Source organism: Talpa europaea (genome assembly GCF_964194135.1).
Source record: "Talpa europaea genome assembly, chromosome: 2".
In the NCBI taxonomy this organism is placed as follows: Eukaryota; Metazoa; Chordata; class Mammalia; order Eulipotyphla; family Talpidae; genus Talpa; species Talpa europaea.
The window spans coordinates 57,463,544-57,479,338 of NC_140068.1; the positions used below are offsets into that span (position 1 = coordinate 57,463,544).

At 38.4% G+C, this 15,795-nt stretch overlaps 1 protein-coding gene across 3 annotated transcripts in view; it reads left to right on the forward strand.

Moving 5' to 3' along the window:
* The window catches only part of MDN1 (midasin AAA ATPase 1), a gene marked incomplete at both ends in the record, with an annotated part of 130,774 nt that overhangs the window by 41,355 nt on the left and 73,624 nt on the right, over positions 1-15,795 (forward strand). For all 3 annotated transcript variants that reach the window (XM_084227907.1, XM_084227908.1, XM_084227909.1), the window contains 14 exons: positions 954-1,064; positions 3,087-3,238; positions 3,746-3,924; positions 5,399-5,607; positions 5,788-5,934; positions 6,680-6,821; positions 8,364-8,498; positions 8,577-8,715; positions 9,592-9,730; positions 10,024-10,154; positions 11,794-11,938; positions 13,633-13,762; positions 14,372-14,590; positions 15,198-15,395. In XM_084227907.1, coding sequence (XP_084084033.1) covers positions 954-1,064; positions 3,087-3,238; positions 3,746-3,924; positions 5,399-5,607; positions 5,788-5,934; positions 6,680-6,821; positions 8,364-8,498; positions 8,577-8,715; positions 9,592-9,730; positions 10,024-10,154; positions 11,794-11,938; positions 13,633-13,762; positions 14,372-14,590; positions 15,198-15,395 — 2,176 coding nt within the window. The remainder of the gene's footprint in view (positions 1-953; positions 1,065-3,086; positions 3,239-3,745; positions 3,925-5,398; positions 5,608-5,787; positions 5,935-6,679; positions 6,822-8,363; positions 8,499-8,576; positions 8,716-9,591; positions 9,731-10,023; positions 10,155-11,793; positions 11,939-13,632; positions 13,763-14,371; positions 14,591-15,197; positions 15,396-15,795) is intronic.

Here is a 15,795-nt window from a genome sequence, read left to right on the forward strand (position 1 = left end):
GGTGGTGAGATGATTCACCAGAGACTCAGTGGGGAACCGAACAGGCGGATTGACTGAAATACACTGCTGAAGGGAGCAGCGGGTGAGACAGGAGAGGTCTGCTGTGCCATATGGGTTATATCCCTGGCCTGTCAGGGATCAAACTCATGCTGCAGTGGCTACAGATAGCTTCATAGTTCTGCAACTTAACCCTTGCACCACCAGGGAGGCCCTGTCTTCTACTATTGGATCATATTTAAAAGTTCTGGGAACCAGGGCCTCCCTGGTGGTACAAGGGGTTAAGACGCAGCCCGTGAAGCTGTCCACAGCCTCTGCAGCACGAATTTGATCCCCAGACGGCCAGGGAGCAACCCACAGGCGCAGCAGACCTCTCCTGACTACCCGCTGCTCCCCTCAGCAGTATACTTCCATTGATCGATCTACCTGTTCTGTTTCCTGCTCTGTCTCTGGTGAATCCTCTCACCCCCCACACCTCTGGCCTGCACCCCTGCTCTTGTATGCATAAATAAATAAATCTTTAAAAAAAAAAAAAGTTCTGGGAACCAGCATCACCCAAGAGGTTAATTTTGTTTGTTTGTTTATTTATTTATTTATTTATTGGTATTTTTCTTTTCTTTTTTTTTTTTAAGATTTATTTGTTTATTTATACAAGCACTGGGTACAGTCAGAAGTGTGGGAGGGTGAGCGAATTCACCAGAGCAGGGAACAGAACAGGCAGACTGACGAAATACACTGCTGAGGGGCGCGGCAGGAGAGGTCTGCGCACCATGTGGGACCCTCGCCCGGCGGCCGGGGATCGAACCAGTGCTGCAGAGGCTGTGAGCAGCTTTGCAACCCAGAGCTCAACTGCTGCGCCACCACGGGAGGCCCCAAGAGGTTAATTTTGCCTGAAAATTTGTTGACCTCTCATTACTGACAAGTAATATTATTTTGCATATTTGCATTTTTTCTAGGGCTTTTGTTTGGGTTTCTTAACACAACTTGACAGGTCATCACACCCAACAGTTCAGAAGCTCATTTGTCAACACATTGTCTCTGGCAGTATTAAAAGTCTGCTAAAGCAGGTATGTAGTTTTTGTTTGTTTTTGACTTGTCTAACATAAATATAAGACTGAATTAGCAAATTTTCAACCTTTTTTAAAAAATAGTTCTAATTATAAAAAAAAATCTCTTGCAGAAAATTTAAACAATAGATGGTAAGAGTTTCCAATTATCTTACTCTTTGGTGTCCTAAACACTGTGCATAAGACCTTTCCATCTAAACTGTGTGATTTATTTTACTATGTTCAAATTTTGCTGTGTATATTTTATCAAGGTAAATTATAGTGTATATTTAATATAAATGGAACCATCTTACAACAGTATTCTACAACTCCTTTTGAGCCTAACTATATCTTACGTATGTTTTTGTGTCTGTACCAGAGATTTCTGTATATGCTTGATAATGGTCACATAGCATTTTGTTGGATGATAGCGTGATTTGTTGGATGATTCCCTTCTCATTGATGGTTGGGTTTTAAATTTTTTTTTATAATATACATCAAGCATTTGAATTTGTCCAGGGGATATTATAAAATTCATGAGACTGAAAGAGATTGAAAAAAAATGATTCACAAACTAATTTGCTAAGTGTGTTCATTGCCTGCTCTTTAGTAAGAAAGAGCCACTGGTACTTAGAGTTACTTTAGAGTCAATCTTATTTTCTTTTTAAAAAATATAAAAGTAATACATGAAAAATACTTCTGGTAAATTATAAAAACATTGAGGCTTGATTATTATCCGTCTAGCATTCTTTTCTATTTTGCCTTTCTGTATATTGCTTACGGTTATAGATGATGGGGGTCTAAAGATCCCCTTTTCATACTGTTCCTCAGTTTAATTTAAGGATACCGTAAAAGCAGTGTGAAGAATCATAGTCTCAAGTTACGGGCTAAAATGTTCTTCTGGAAGAGTAGTTTTGACCCCTGGTTATTTTTGATCTATAAAAAGGGCAATTTTATGTAAATCAACCCAATAAATTTCACCGTCTTTGAAAGATTATGCCATCATCCACAGTTTTAAATTTAGTAGTTTAGCTTCCCTGGAGGGTCAGTTATATTTCTTAAGGCCTAGGGGTCAAGAATATAACAATTCAAAGCCCTTCTTCCTTACATCACACTGGACCTTTTTGGAGAACAGTGTAATTAAGAAATGTTTGTTTTATATCAAAATACTTCAGGTTTTGGTAGAAAAGAATTGAGTGAAATCATAAACTGAGAAAATATTTTGATACAACATTTCTACCCAAACCGACTTTTTTTTTTTTTAAGATTTATTTATTTTTTATTTATTTATAGAATAGCTGGGGTACAGGCCAGAAGCTCGGGAGGGTGAGAGGATTCACCAGAGACAGAGTGGGGAGCAGAACAGGCAGACAGACCAAAAGCACTGCTGAGGGGAGCAGCCGGCACAACAGGAGAGGTCTGCCGTGCCATGTGGGACTCTCCCCAGCTGCCGGGAATTGAACCTGAGTTTCAGAGGCTGTGGACAGCTTCACAGCGCAGTGCTCGACTCACTGCGCCACCGGGGAGTCCCCCCATCCCCCCAAACCTACTTTTACCTGAATTTAAAACCAACCATGCTACCATTTTGTTCTTATTCTCCAAAACCATTTTAATGTGTCACTCGCAGGCTTTAAATTTTTTTTTTTTAAGATTCATTTATTTATGCATGCAAGAACTTGGGTACAGGCCAGAGGTGTGGGGGTTGAGAGGATTCAATAGAGACAGAGGGGGGAACAGAACAGGCAGACTGAAATATTTTGCTGAGGGGAGCAGTGGGCGAGACAGGAGAGGTCTGCTGTGCCATGTGGGTTTCTCCTTGGCCAGCCAGGGATCGAACCTGTGCTGCAGAGGCTGTGGATAGCTTCATAGTGCTGTGTCTCAACCCCTTGTGCCACCAGGGAGGCCCCATGGGTTTCAATGTTGAAAGAATCCAGAACAGGGGCAGTATTCTTGATCACAACTTATTTTCCTACTTTATGCCCCTCTCTGAAAGAATTTCATAGTTGTCATGGGATGGGTTCTTTCTCTAAATGTTTCTTTCAGCCTATTCCAGAACCAAAAGGAGGTCGGCTTATCCAGGTTGAAGGCTATTGGATTTCGGTGGGAGACAAGGAACCTACAATAGATGAGACGTACATTCTTACATCTTCTGTCAAGCTGAACCTGAGAGACATAGTCCGTGTGGTGTCTGCAGGGTGTGTGGACCTTTTCTCTCACTATTGTGAAGTTTTATCAGCATATAAATGACTTTTTAATCTTAACTTCCTTAACTTTCTGTGTGCTTTATTGTTACTCTTTGGCTAAGTGAATAATTGCTTTAAAGTCAGTACTAGCAAAGTATTGTTGGTAGTTCTACCTTTGGTGGCAGTAGTATGGATGCAGGCTATGTTGACTGGTTTTCAGTATTTATTGATGATTGCTCATTACCCATTTTTTGTTAAGTGACAACCGTCCTGGTTAATTTTTCTCACAAATGGTGTGAAAGAAGTTAGAATTGCTTTCTTCAGTATTTTCTGAGGAGCTGTTTTTACAAAGAAACCTCTCAGGGTTTTATAAACACTACAGTTGTACACTACAGGCATATTAAATTGTTATTTCATACTAATGTTAAATGATGAATTTATTGCTTTTTTTAGATGGTACTTGACTTGTGATTTCTGATTTTTTTGTTTTGTTTTGTTGCTTTATTGGCTAATCTTAAGAACCTATCCAGTGCTGATTCAGGGAGAGACATCAGTTGGTAAAACAAGCCTGATCCGGTGGCTGGCTGCAGCTACTGGCAACCACTGTGTGCGTATCAATAATCATGAACACACGGATATTCAGGAATACATTGGTTGTTATACATCTGACTCCTCAGGGAAGCTTGTTTTTAAAGAAGGTAGGTTATTATTCCATGCGGTTGGTGTAGACTTTACTTCTTTAGATTTATTTCTTCAGTTAATCTATCCTTTCTAATTGAAACACATGATAGTTAAGGGGAGGTGATGGTTAAGGGTTCTTTTGGCTTATGCTGACCTTGTCAGATGTATTATACAGGATTGGACCTAAGTTTTGAAGATTGATGTTAAATTGCTACTTCATTTCTTAGATTCTGAAAAGAACAGGGTAAGCATTGGACAGTAGCTAAAAGAATAGCTATAAGAATGTGATGTTTTACAATGCAGTCAAATATGGGCAGAAAAGCTTAAAAGACACTTCTCCAAAGAGGAAATGTAAATGGCCAGTAGACATATGAAAAAATGTTTAACGTCCCTCATAATCAGGGAAATGCTAATCAAAACCATGATGAGATACCATCTTTCAGCAGTGAGAATGGCACATATTAAAAAAACTGGTGACAACAAATGTCGGTGAGGATGTGATGAAAAAGAAGCTCTCCTACACTGCTGATTGGAATGAAAATTGGTCCAACCACTATGGAGATCTGTGTGGAGGTTCCTTAGTCTACTAAAAATGGAACTACCATATGACCCAGTAATTCCACTCCTAGGGATCTACCCAAAGGACCCAAAAACATTCATTCAAAAGGATACCTGCACCTCTATGTTTATTGCAGCACTATTTATTATTTATGATAGGTAAGACTTGGAAACAACCCAAATGGCCATAAATAGATGACTGGATCAAGAAGATGTGGTATATATACACAGTGGAATACTATTCAGCAATCAAAAAAGATAAACTCATGCCATTTGCAGCAACATGGACAGAGCTAGAAGGGATTATGCTCTGTGAAATAAATTAGAAGGAAAAGAAAAATATTGGATGGTTTCACTCATAGGAGGAATATAGGGGAACCAAATAAGGGATCAGGGGAAAAAATAATAAAAAACACAACACAACAGAGCAAAAATAGACAGCTATAAATCAGACATTGTGCAGAGGAGGGGAGGGAGGGGGGCAAAATGAGGGTGGGAAAAGCACAAGGGAATATCGTGATGGTGCACCGGTGAATTGGTGAAAATATTATGGGGACTACACCTGAGAAAAAACAAAGATTGTAAAAAAAAAAAAAAGCAATGATGTGAAATATATACATGAATAAATGAATTATTTAAAAAAACTTTATATTGTTCAATCTAAAAAAGAAGAGAATGTGATGTTTTAAATGAAATTAGACTGCAGGGGCAAAACAAGCTAGAAATACAGTATTTGTCATCCTTGGCTCTTCTGTGAGAAATAAAAGGAGCCATTTTAGTTGGAAATTGTGCTTCCTTGACATTCAGCATCACAAATGATTTTGGGGTAAGACTCATTGCAGAGATTAATTTGAAATTTAATTATAATCTGGTATTGATTTATATACAACATCGTTTAAAGAACTAATTTATATACTAATTATTTCCTCCAAGGTGTTCTTATTGATGCTATGAGAAAGGGCTACTGGATTATTTTAGATGAATTAAATCTGGCTCCTACTGATGTGTTAGAGGCTCTGAACAGACTGTTAGATGATAACCGTGAATTGCTCATAACAGAAACTCAAGAGGTTGTTAAAGCACACCCCCGTTTCATGCTTTTTGCTACCCAAAATCCTCCTGGACTTTATGGAGGCAGAAAGGTATGTGACATTTGCCCCCTTTCATTTGTTACCTCATTGAATAGCAAATCTTTGTTGGAAAGACTGAGATGTTTTTACCTCCGTTGAAGTATTTTTCTTTTGGTGGTGAATGACAGAGCCTACATTTTGAAAGTTAATTGAAGAGGCCCCTTTTCCATGTTCTTTCTCTGCATTTTCTAGGTGCTTTCTAGAGCCTTTAGAAATCGGTTTGTGGAATTACACTTTGATGAATTGCCTAGTTCTGAGTTGGAAACAATTTTGCACAAGCGGTGTTGTTTGCCACCCTCCTATTGCAGCAAGTTGGTTAAAGTCATGCTGGATCTTCAGGTATTCCATCTCGCTAGTATTTAGTTTTAATTGGAATGTGTGGATTATATTTGATAGTTCTTTTGGGTAGAAGTAACAGCAGTTTATCCTTTTTGTTTTTAAAGTGGAAGGGTCTTGTTTTTAAATGCATTCTTTAGTATCTACTTTTTAGTTTTGTTTTGTAACCTATAATACATTAAACCTTTTCTACATTTTTCTTTGATGACAGTTTCCTATTTGTGGATGCTTTTCAAACCTTTTGTTTAGGCTGGGAGTTGACTTGACAAAGTACATTTTTTGTTTTTCAAGTGGCTGTCATCCTTGATGTAACTGAGGAGATCCTTTCTATGTGACTCTCTCTTGTCAAGTGCAAAGCTACTATTGGTTTCAAAAAAATTTTTCATTTATTTTATGGCATTGAAAGTGTTCTTGATCATAAAGTATACATTGTCAAATAACTATTCAGAATGCTAATAGTACTAACACTCTTCCATTATGTTCCATAGTATAGGGACTAAGCTTCCTACATACTTGCCATCATTTCTGTTATTACTTACAGTCCTTTTCTGTATGGCTTATGGAATATGGAATGCCATTGTTTATATTATTATACATGAGTTTGAGTGTTTTTCTTGAAATGATTGTTTGCATTTAAAACTTAATCTTATCACAGGAATGAAATGATTTAATGGGAGCTTACATTTATTAGGAGTTATCTATAAGTTATACTGTATAAAAGATTATTCCTGCTTTGATATTTTAATAGTCCTATCGCAGAAGTTCTTCAGTGTTTGCTGGAAAGCAGGGCTTCATTACCCTTCGTGATCTGTTTCGATGGGCTGAAAGATATAGATGGGCTGAGCAGACCGAAAAGGAGTATGATTGGCTACAGCATTTAGCTAATGATGGTATGTTTTCAATCAAATGCTTTCTAATTGAAATTTTGTCAGATGTCAAACTTTAATTAAAACCTATCTTTTCCAGCTTGTGATCAATATATACATCTTATGAAGTATTCTAGACACAGCCTTTTCCCCTCAAGTCTGTAGGCTTCTGTGCCAATATGGACTGGGTACAACTTGAAAGCTGCCAATTAGTCATTAATGGGATAATTAATACAGAAGAGAGTAAATGAAACTAATCCATGAGAGTTTTATTTTCTCTTTTTACAGGTAAAGATTAGAGGAACATTATTTTTTAAGAACTTGGTTATTGATACATATAATAAAATGGTTGAAGTGCTTTATTATTTCATATGCAGCTTGGCATATTTTTACATATATATGTGTACACACACACACACACACACACATACACTTTGAATCACCACCTAGACCAAGGTTTTAATATTTTCAGCACATCAGTAGATTCCTTTATGCCTCTGGCCAGTTTTCTGTTTCCTGGTAGTAACCAGTTCTTTGGCTTCTGACACTAATGACTGATTTTGCCTGTGCTTGAGCTTCATCCGAACAGGATCATGCAGTTACTATTTGGGTCTGACTTTCTTTTCACTCGACCTGTTGCGAGATTCAACCATGCTGTTATATGTTTCAGACTTCTTTTTTTGTTGTTATGTTGTCACCCATTGTATAGATATACCACAATATGTTCATCCATTCACTTATTGATGGACATCTGGATTGCTTCTACTTTGTTTTTGGAGAACAGAAAAAAGGGATTTATTGAGATACACTGCTAGCAGGAGCAACAGGTGATAAAGTGAAACTGCTTGCCATCCCAGCTATGGTGGACTGCCCAGCTCATGGGAACCTTTCAGGGACGTTTGGGGGTGGCCAAGCTAGATCCTTTTGGTTGTTGTCCACCAGCCAAACAGTCTACTGGGGGTTTCAAAGGAACAAAAGGCTGTTCTCCGCCCTATTGGGCCACAGCAGTTTTTGAGGTGCCTGAAACATTTCAGTAATTTGGGCTGTACCCCCACCAGATACCTTCAGTTGTTCCGAGGGTTCCTTGTAGTCTACCACAGAATCAGAAAAAGAGAAAATAGGAAAGATCCCTGTACCCTACTCCCCTATATTCTACCCTCACTTGGGCCACCAAATTTTACTTGGGTGTAGGTGGGCAGTATGGGTGTGGAAGAGTTTACCAGAGACAGTGGAGAACAGAAAAGGGGTATTTATTGAAGTAAACTGAGAGGAGCAGCAGGCAAGATGGGAGAGGTCGTCTGCTGGTTTGTTTCTACTTATGAATAAAGCTGCTTAGAGGGCTCCTGTATGTGTCTTTTGGCACACACGTGTTCACTTAAGTTGTGGTCTATCCAGAAATCATATTGTTGGTGCTTATTGTGGTTAGATGTAATAGGTTCTCCCAGTTTTCCAAAGTGCCTTTTTAGAATTTCTCTCCACTAACAGCATGTAAGAGTTGCTTTCATTCCATAGTCTCAACATCCCTTGCTACTACCACTCTACACATAATTTCTTTTTTTTAAACAGGTTTTATGCTTCTGGCAGGCCGAGTCAGGAAGCAGGAGGAGGTAAATGTAATTCAAGATGTGCTTGAAAAACATTTTAAGAAAAAATTATGCCCTCAATCCCTCTTCTCTAAAGAAAGTGTCCTAAAATTGCTGAGTAAGTATGCCAAAATATCCAGAGAATGAATTTAGTTGTCTCATTTTAGAATCTAAATATTTATTCTACCTTTGACAGGTAAATTGTCTACTCACATATCCACATTGGAATCTAAGTTCAGCCATATTGTGTGGACAGAGGACATGAGGAGACTGGCAGTGCTGGTGGGAAGGGCATTGGAATTTGGCGAACCGGTGCTTCTGGTTGGAGACACTGGGTAAAGTTCTGTGACAATAACTCAGTTCAATTCTGTAGAATTACTTGAGTTATCTCTAAAAGACTCAAAGTAATTTTGTATTTTTTTCCCATTGCTGCCTTGTTTTCTTTTTTCCTACTAAGAACCAAAACAGAGGTCTACAAATGCTTGTATTTTCAGACCCTTTTTTTTTTTTTTTTTTTTTTAAGGATTGATTTATTTATACATACAAGCACTGGGTGCTGTCAGAAGTGCGGGAGGTTGAGAGAATTCACCAGAGTCAGAGGGGAGAGCAGAGCAGGCAGACTGACGAAGTACACTGCTGAGGGGAGCAGTGGGCGACAGGAGAGTTCTGCGTGCCATGTGGGACCCTCACCCATGGCTGGGGATTGAACCGGCGCTGCAGAGGCTGCGGGCAACTTCTCAACCCAGCGCTCAACTGCTGCGCCACTGGGGAGGCCCTTTTCAGACTGTTTTTATGGAAACAAATGATTTTTTGAATCATTACCACTGGGGGCTGCTTTTGTGGGTTTTTTCCTTGTTTAATTATGTTAAACAGTGTCATTCATTCTATAAGTGTAGAAAAAAGAAGAATAGATGAGCTAGTGTCTCTTGAAAGTCTCTGAGGATAGGACTTTTCCTCCATCCCTTGGTTTTTGGTAGAAGTTGGGAAAGGATGTAATTTGTACAGTGCATGTCATTCTGGATAAGGAACATGGCATGATGTTGGTGTTTGGGGGGAAGGGCAGAGGTCTTAGATTGCAGAGGTCCTGTGTTGGCCAGCCCTGACTGCTGCTGCAAAAACTTATAACAGCTCCTTCTTTTGCTGACTGGGGTGATTGTGGGAGTATATTTGGTACTCATGTTCCTTGTCATCCTGGTGTGTCTCTCTAACAGGTGTGGGAAAACTACCATCTGTCAGGTGTTTGCAGCCTTGGCAAATCAGAAATTATTCTCAGTTAACTGCCACTTACACATGGAGACATCGGACTTTCTCGGGGGGCTGCGGCCAGTGAGACAGAAGCCAAAAGATAAGGTTTGTTCAGTTGCAAATGATAATATGGTAAAAGAATTGCAGTTGTCTGTGCATGAGTCAACAGCACGCCATATTGTTTATGGTGGGGGGTTTTATTCCATATGTGATGTATGTGTGCATCTTATCTTTACATGTTCACTGTTAATATACATCCTGGATCTATAAGATCTATTGCTTTTTCTCATACCCTGTTTACACAATGACCAATTCACCACAGCAGATACCAGCTGACTACTTCAGTATTGTCTTATGGAGTCATTTGCCCTTTAATCCCCTTCTTTTCCAAATTGTAGGAAGAAATTGACACATCAAAGCTTTTTGAGTGGTATGATGGACCTCTGGTTCTGGCAATGAAGGAGGATGGCTTTTTCCTCTTGGATGAGATCTCACTGGCTGATGACTCTGTCCTGGAAAGACTTAACAGGTACATGCTTGAGAGGTTTGCCCTGTGTTTTGATGTTTTTGCAGATGAAGTTTTTATAGATAATAATTCTTGTGCATAGTAGTGTTCCTCATAGGTGCACTGTAAATGTTTGAAAATGATAATGAGTTACTGTTTCTTTTGGCTTTATCCTTCAGGGACTCCTTTGAGATCTAGTTTTTCTGTTTTACTATCAGTGATCAGAAAGAGACATGTGACTATGAGATAGCAGGGCTATAACAATGTGCCTATGTTGAAACACATTTAAGTCAAATTTTGTGGCCATTATTTTTTTTGGAAAGAAATATAATCAGAATCCTAGAGGTTGTGGCTATGGTTTTCAAAATGAATCAATATATAGTCACTTTTCTCTCTTGACCCTTTTGCCATCACTGCAATCCAGTTTGTTTTTTTTCCCCAAGATTGATTTATTATGGTCTCACTCATAGCAGGAATTTAGAAAACCTAAATAAGGGTCCAGGAAAAATACTAATTAATGCAAAGTAAAAATCAAAATCAACAAGCAACTATACACCAGAGACACATTACGGGGGGCGGGGAGAGGAAGGATTAGGGTCAAAATAAGGGAGGGGGTGCAATTGGGAATATAACCAAAATGAAAATGGATACATTGTGCAAAAATGAAAAAATGATGTAAAAATTATATAAAATAAAATATTAAAAAAATAATTATGCATACCAGAGCTGGGGTACAGGCCAGAGGTGGGGGTTGAGGAGTGAAAGGATTCACCAAAGACAGAGTGTGAAACAAAACAGGCAGATTGACTGAAATACACTGCTGAGGGGAGCTGTGGGCGAGACAGGAGAGGTCTGCTGCACCATGTGGGTCACCTCCTTGACCAGGGTTGAACTCATGCTGCAGTGGCTGCGGATAGCTTCATAGTGCTGACACTTAACCCTTGCACCACCAGGGAGGCCCTACAGTCCAGTTCTATAACACTTCCTTTATCCGAGGGGGACTCTCTTGTCCATTTACAATTTATATCTGATTAACTGTCAGTTGCCTACTTTAGACAACTGCTAATGTATTTTCTGTCTCTATAGATTTGTCTTTTCAGGACATTTCATATAAAGATTTCTTGTCTCGCTTTGTGTTAATTTTTTTTAAAGATTTATTTATTTATGCATACAGGAACTGGGGTACAGGCCAGAGGTGTGGGGGGTGAGAGGATTCACCAGAGACAGAGTGGGGAACAGAACAGGCAGATTGACTGAAACACACTACTGAGAGGAACAGTGTGCGAGACAGGAGAGGTCTGCTGCACCATGTGGATAGCTCCCTGGCTGGGGATCAAACTCATGCTACAGAGGCTGCGCATAGCTTCACAGTGCTGTGCTTAACCCCTTGTGCCACGAGCAAGGCGCCTGGATTGTTTTTTAATTTCTATTTCATTTGTTTCTGCTTGATTTTTATTATTCCTTTCCTATACTGGCTTTTTGGCTTTTTTATTGTTCTTCTAGTTCTGTGAGATGGGTGATTAGGTTGTTTGAGTTCTTGAAGTGAAGTGAAAACTCAGCAGAAGAGTTTTTTTTTTTTTTCTCTTTAAAGATCAGTGAAGATCAAAATAGATGAAATAAATAAACCCTTTCTAATTTTATATTCCAACTTTCTGTCTTTTAGTGTCCTTGAAGTAGAAAAGTCTCTGGTGTTAGCTGAAAAAGGGAGCATAGAGGACAAGGATAATGAGGTAGAACTGTTGACTGCTGGGAAAAAATTCCGCATCTTAGCGACCATGAATCCTGGAGGTGATTTTGGAAAAAAAGAGGTAAGGTGTTCCTGAATTGTAATTACTTGCTTGCTAGCACCCATAAATATACTTTGTAAAAATGCATTTGGATTTTTATGACAGATAAAAACTGGTAAAGATCGAGAAAGATACTTTTTTTTTAGAGAAGGATATTTTGGAATCATTATTAGATTGAAAAATAATCTGGTAGATAAACGTTTCCTTGTTAGACATCTTACTTTGTGCATGTGCCTGAAATTTCAGTCACACGGCCCAGCCCTTTGCGTATATCACTGTAACAAAGCTCACAAGAATTCTGCATTGAAGAATTATTATCCTAGTTTTATGGATGAGAAAAGAGTCAACTCTTTTAAACACAAGTGTGATTTTATGAGTGATTTCAAAATGACAAAAAATATGTAGCCATTTTGCAGTAAAGCATATTTATTCTCTCTAGGTCTGTGTGGATCTTTGTCAGGCTGTAGGTAAAGGAAAGGCTGGAGGGCATTATACTTCTGTTCAGAGGGTGTTAACAGAATACAGACAGGATCTAGTACCTAGTATTCCATGGCTTTCAGGCTTTTGAAGCTACTAAGTGAAGTCTGGGGGATTTGGTCTGTTAGGAAAAAGGTAGTGTGGTGAAAGGTTAGGGATGCTGGGGAAAAACAGGTTGATGGTGCACCAGGTAGTTAAGATTCTTGGTAGCTTTGTGGGAATCTGAAATGTGAACGTGTTTTTTTGGGTCAGATTTTCCTCAGTAGCATAAGAAGATAGATTATCACTGTGCTTGTGAGGAGAACAAATAAAATACAATACAATTTCAAAGAATGTAGTAATTGTCTCCTTGGCAAGTAGAAATGGCATAGAATATCAGATTTAAAGCTTATGCATTAACTTGCCTCTTAGGTTAGCTTAGATTTTTTTTTAGACAAAGATGGCCAACTTTTACCTAAGGAAAGCTACATTTTGATTGTAGGTTTTTGATAAGCAGAGGGAGGTAGGATTCTGAAAACTAGAGGTACTGGTTATCTAGCGTGATCAGGAGGAACATTCACATGATCACTGGTACTTTTTTGAACTGTTCCTGAATACAGACATTGTTCCAGGTTCTGCTAAGATAGGTCTGATAGATGATGGATAGCATTTTTGTCATGAAAAAAAAAAAATAAACGGACCACTGCACACATGTGACAATCACAGATATTTGTGATTGGGGGCTGAAGAACTTGGGGCAGAGGATAAGAGGATTCCAGAGAGAAGACAGTTCCTGAGACTGGAGGGACTACACAGTTCTTTTTTGCTATGCAGAAAAGCCACATAAAAGAAATTTTCACCTGTTACAGGTAGTTGCCCTGCCCCACTTCATAGTTAGATAGAATTTATTTCTTCAAGTAGTGGTTATGTAATTATAGATAAAATAAAAAGAAGGGCCTTGGCTTAGGTATCAGTGTTCATTGGGGAATTACCCACTGGGGCTGGAATGGTGCTTATTCTGCAGGACTTTGAAGTTCTGATCTATGCCTGTATACAATTTCTTGACAATACTGACTTGGGAAATGTGGAGATTAGTGGGTTGACATATGGAAGGAGCCGGGACAAAGGCGGTCTTCCATAAATTGTATCTTACAACATAAATAATAAAAGAAGGATCTAGTAATTGCCAGACAATTAACATTCTTTCGCAGGATTTGTATTCTAGCTTTCCTCATATGGTTTGTTTATGTTCACTGTAGCTCTCTCCTGCCTTAAGAAACCGGTTTACAGAAATATGGTGCCCTCAAAGTACAAACCGTGAAGATTTAATTCAGATCATCAGCCGTAATCTTTATCCAGGATTGTCTCTGGGCAGAACAGATCATAAAGGTGAGCATTTTCTAAGGCTGATGGTAGTGGGGTAGAGGGAGGGTGTGTGTTGGAGTTGGGAGTATACATTAGCAATATGTAAATATGATTACAAATCTCTGAAGTAGCATTATCCTATCCATATAGTTATAGTATGAACAAAGTTTCATGAAATTGATGTGTTAAAGAATCTATGCATTTTTCCCAAGAGGCAAGTGGATTGCTTTTTCCAACCTCACACTCTTAAATAACCAGTACTTCTCAAAGCATTGTTTTCATGAAAATGATAATCCGGTGACTCAGTTTAAAATATAATAAAATTTGTATATTCCCTAAAGTCATTGTGTCTTAACATCAAAATTTTATGCAATCAGGAATCAAATAACTATTTCTTTTAGCAATTTTCAGGGCAGATTCTCAAGACTATAATTCTCAAGGTTTTTGTTGTTTTGGTACGTGTGGAATTGTATTCATGAACCTTTTGGGAATGTGATAAAAACCTGTGGACCCTTCTCAGAAAAATCATTAATGTACATTCACAAAAATTTGCATGATTTCATGGAGTGTGGACTCATCTTAGGCTATCCCATTCTAGCGTCTTCTGTAAATAGCAAATACTTTGCTTCTTAGGAGCTGATATAGCTGAAGTGATGCTGGATTTCATTGACTGGTTGACCCACCAAGAGTTTGGCCGAAGGTGTGTGGTCAGTATCAGAGATATCCTGTCCTGGGTTAACTTCATGAACACAATGGGGGCAGAAGCTGCTTTGAAAAGGCCAGAGACCATTTCCACTGTGACATCTTTTGTACACGCTGCATGCCTGGTGTATATAGATGGAATAGGTTCAGGTATGTTAACTGCTGATTGGTGGGAATAAGGGATTTGGGATAATGGGAAGTACCAAATGGAACAAGTCTGCATCTCTGACATAGATACTCTATAGAATCACTTACTCTAACATTTCCAGGACTCAGGATGACTTCCCTTTTCTTCTTACGCTTTTTGAGAGATGGTTGAAACTTTTCTTATCAGGCAATTAGTAAACATCAAGGGGTGACTGAATAGAAAGAAGACTGGATATGCCAATGTCATTACTCCTAAGGAATGGAAAATTCTTAATGACTCCTTCATTTATTTTGTTTTATTATAATTTCATAAAAGCCAATATTTAAGTTCTGTTTTATGATCCAGGAAGATAAGAAATATAAGCTAAAATGATCATTAGTACCTCATTAGTACTCTTTGCTTCAGCCCGATTTATCATGAATGATGATCTGTAAATTGTGAGGACACAGATGTCAGACTTTTTTCCTTAGAATTGCTGGCCCTGGCAATTGTATTAAGGCTGTAATTCAGGTAGGGCCTCATTTCCTCTACCATAATTTATGCAAAGTAAATGGTTGTGAAGTTTCATGTGAGTGCTGTTGTTTGATGGCTTGATTGTCTATCTTCTAGGGGTGACTTCCTCTGGATTTGGTACAGCACTCTTGGCTCGCAAAGAATGCCTGAAATTCCTCATCAAGAAACTGTCCAAGATAATCCGACTTACAGAATGTCAGAAAAATGAATTAAAGATTTATGACAGAACTAAGGCTAAAGAATTCACTGGGATAGATAATCTTTGGGGAATTTATCCATTTTTTATACCAAGGGGTAAGAATGATTTTAGATAATAGTTTTCGTAGATCATGGGTGCTTAACTTTTATTGTGATCTAATTTTACTGTATCATACTCATGATTATTTTTGAACTAGTTATCTGAGTTAAAATCTGACATTGCATAACTAATTGCATAAATGGATAAAAATATGTAACCACTTATAAAATTAGGGAGGAAATAGAAACTCCTTAACCTGAATAGTGTATGAAAATCCATTTATTATTTGGCGCTCAAAACAAGAACTTTTCTATAGTGAAATCCAGCCCATAATGTATCAACTATAGAATCTCACCACCTTTCATTATTTATTTATTTATTTATTTATTTATTTATTTATAAGATTTATTTATTTATGTGTGCAAGAGCTGGGGTGTAGGCCAGAGGGTGGGGGGG